At 31.6% G+C, this 2,796-nt stretch overlaps 1 protein-coding gene across 1 annotated transcript; it reads right to left on the minus strand.

Moving 5' to 3' along the window:
* Positions 1–972: 972 nt before the first annotated feature.
* Positions 973–1,916, minus strand: LOC128286834 (uncharacterized). Its single transcript, XM_053024570.1, has 3 exons — positions 1,768–1,916; positions 1,483–1,616; positions 973–1,376 (listed from the first exon to the last, which is right to left on the minus strand). The coding sequence occupies exons 1-3, from the start codon at positions 1,914–1,916 to the stop codon at positions 973–975; spliced, it is 687 nt and encodes a 228-aa protein (XP_052880530.1).
* Positions 1,917–2,796: the final 880 nt, after the last annotated feature.

The raw sequence follows: 2,796 nt of genomic DNA on the forward strand, positions 1-2,796 counted from the left end.
CGAATCTCAATATCTTCTATCGAAATAACATGAGATGGATCTGATCGATATCTTTTGAGCATTGAAACGTGAAGTACATCAAGTATTTTTTGTAATTCTACAGGCTAAGCCAAACGATATGCTACTGGTCCCATTCTTTCAGTAATCTCATACGGTCCAATAAATCGAGGACTCAGTTTTCCTTTTCAACAAAATCTCAAAATTTTCTTCCAAGGCGAAACTTTAGGAAATACCTTATCGCTAACAGAGTATTCAATATCTCAACGTTTCAAATCTGCATATGATTTCTATCTATCAAAAGCTATCTTCAATCTATCTTAAATTTTCTTAACAAAGTCTTCCGTTTCTTGAATTAATTTCGGCCTGATCATTTTTCTTTCACTCAATTCCATCCAATAAATAGATGATCGACACCTATGACCGTATAAGGCTTTATACAGAGTCATTTTAATACTCAATTGAAAACTATTATTGTATACAAATTCGGCCAAAAGTTTTCATCCAAAATTTGAATAACACGCTTAGATTGTTCATCAAACTGTGGATGAAAAGCTGTGCTAAAATTAAGTTGCGTACCAAGAGATTCATGGAACTATTTCCAAAATCTTGAAGTAAACCACGAATCCTGATCAAAGATTATTGACATGGGAACACCGTGCAATCTCACAATTTTTTTTGAATATAAACTTCAGCAAGCTTTTGAAATGACCAATCAGTCCTGACTGCGATGAAATGAGCTGATTTTGTAAGTTAATCAACAATCACCCATGCAACATTTTTCTTACTTGTCGATAAAGGTAACCCCGTTACAAAATCCATCGTGATACAATCCCTTTTCCATTCAGAAATAGAAATAGGCTGAAGTAATCTCATTTCCATTTCCATTTCCATTTCCTGATGTTCTACCTTTACTCATTGACAAGTTAAACATTTAGCCACATACTTAACCGTATCTCTTTTCATTCATGGCCATCAATAAAATTCTCCCAGATCACGATACATTTTTGTTCCTCCAGGATGCAAAGCAAAATGATTATCATAAGCTTCGCAAAATATCAACTCTTTCAATTCAAAAACATTCGAAATGCAAATTTGGTTATGAAATCTCAAATGACCATAATCATCAATGCTGAAATTTTCTAATATACCATTCTGAACCATTTCTCTTTTCTTCACCAACTTGTCATCTTCTAATTGTGCTGACTTGATTCGATCAAACATCACTGGTTTGATTTTTAGTTCAGCCAATAGGCTTCCATAGTCATTGATATTGAACTGAGAAAACATTGCTTGTAATTCAATTGCTACTTTCCTACTCAACGCATCAGCTACAACATTAGCTTTACCAGGGTGGTAATCAATAACACAATCAAAATCTTTCAGAAGTTCTACCCAACAACGTTATCTCAAAGTCATTCCTTTTGAGATAAGAGGTATTTGAGACTCTTATGATCGGTATAAATATAACATTTTTCACCATACAGATAGCATCTCTAAATATTTTGAGCAAAAACCATAGTACTAGCTCTACATCGTGTGTCAGATAATTGCGTTCTTGCATTTTTAGCTGACGAAATGCATAAGTAATCACTTTTCTGTCTTGCATCAAAACACACCTAAGACCACTCAAGGAAGCATTACTATAAACGACAAAATCCTTTCCACAAGAATTGAAGACCTTTAGTAGATTACCTTTGGAATTATTCTTATAATCCTATATTTCCTTTTTACTCAATTGGTCTTTTATTTCTTTTCTTTCCACTTAACCAGAAGTCCTTTCTGCATTTAGTTTTCTTAAAATCATCTCTATAATGCACTTTATTCTTTCTAATCAGTTCACGACCCTTCCATGACACTTCTTGCATCTTTCGATTTGCAGTAATAAGATGTTGAACAATGTCTTCTTCTGGTTTCATTCTATAATCTTACACTTCTCTCATTATCCTATCAACTTTCTCCTTCTGTGCTGAAGTTGTTATCTTATCAAGTAATATCAGATTTATTATCATTTCTTCCAATATCTATAATAGAAAATAAGTTTTTTTAATCAAATTTTAGTATTTATCCATTTCCCTCTTAAGTCATTACTAACTAATTCAAAATCATTTCCTTATCAATAACGAATCAGATTTTCAAACTTATCAATACTTCTAATATTGATATCACATCTCATCACATCGATATTTCCTATATGGCTTGTACTTTCAGACTTGTTCTTTACCCAGAAATTAGAAAACCAAAACTCTGATACCACTAAATATAACACCTCTATACCCGGTTCGATCCAAGGAACCTGATATAGGAATATTACATTTGGTGCCAAAGTGATTTTGGCTAATCACTAATATATTTGAACATTTAAAAAAAACTTTAAGTTTTCATAACTTATATTTTTGTCCCTACTACTTGGAACACACTTGATCTTCCTAAGTACTTGTCATTCTATTCAAAATTTTGAAACATACCTTCTTGGAACTTGGAGATGTGATGAGATGGGCTCATAATTTCAATTACAACTCTTCAAAATCACTGTACCTAATCTGCGCACGGAAGACAAAACCGTATGCTGAGTAAAAATTCAGTGGTATTTCTATAATTAGAATAATTAAAGATAAGAGATTACAAATATACAATTGAAATATAAACAAATATACAATTGAAATATAAATACATATTAATATTTAATTTTTACAACAACCATATCATATTTCATTTATTTCACAAATATCTCAATTCTCATACTTGCTATATAAATAGCTTTTCACAATTCATTTCACATTTTATTATACAATTGCA

Source organism: Gossypium arboreum, chromosome 13, assembly GCF_025698485.1.
Source record: "Gossypium arboreum isolate Shixiya-1 chromosome 13, ASM2569848v2, whole genome shotgun sequence".
Taxonomy (NCBI): domain Eukaryota; kingdom Viridiplantae; phylum Streptophyta; class Magnoliopsida; order Malvales; family Malvaceae; genus Gossypium; species Gossypium arboreum.

Excerpts from the sequence above, each read along its gene's own strand:
- LOC128286834 (XM_053024570.1), bottom strand. The coding sequence starts at position 1,916 with ATGAAACCAGAAGAAGACATTGTTCAACATCTTATTACTGCAAATCGA. Across the intron at positions 1,617-1,767 it reads AAATGCAGAAAGGACTTCTG|GTGTGTTTTGATGCAAGACA; the intron begins GTTAAGTGGAAA and ends GAGTGGTCTTAG. Across the intron at positions 1,377-1,482 it reads AATATTTAGAGATGCTATCT|ATTTTGATTGTGTTATTGAT; the intron begins GTATGGTGAAAA and ends AACTTCTGAAAG.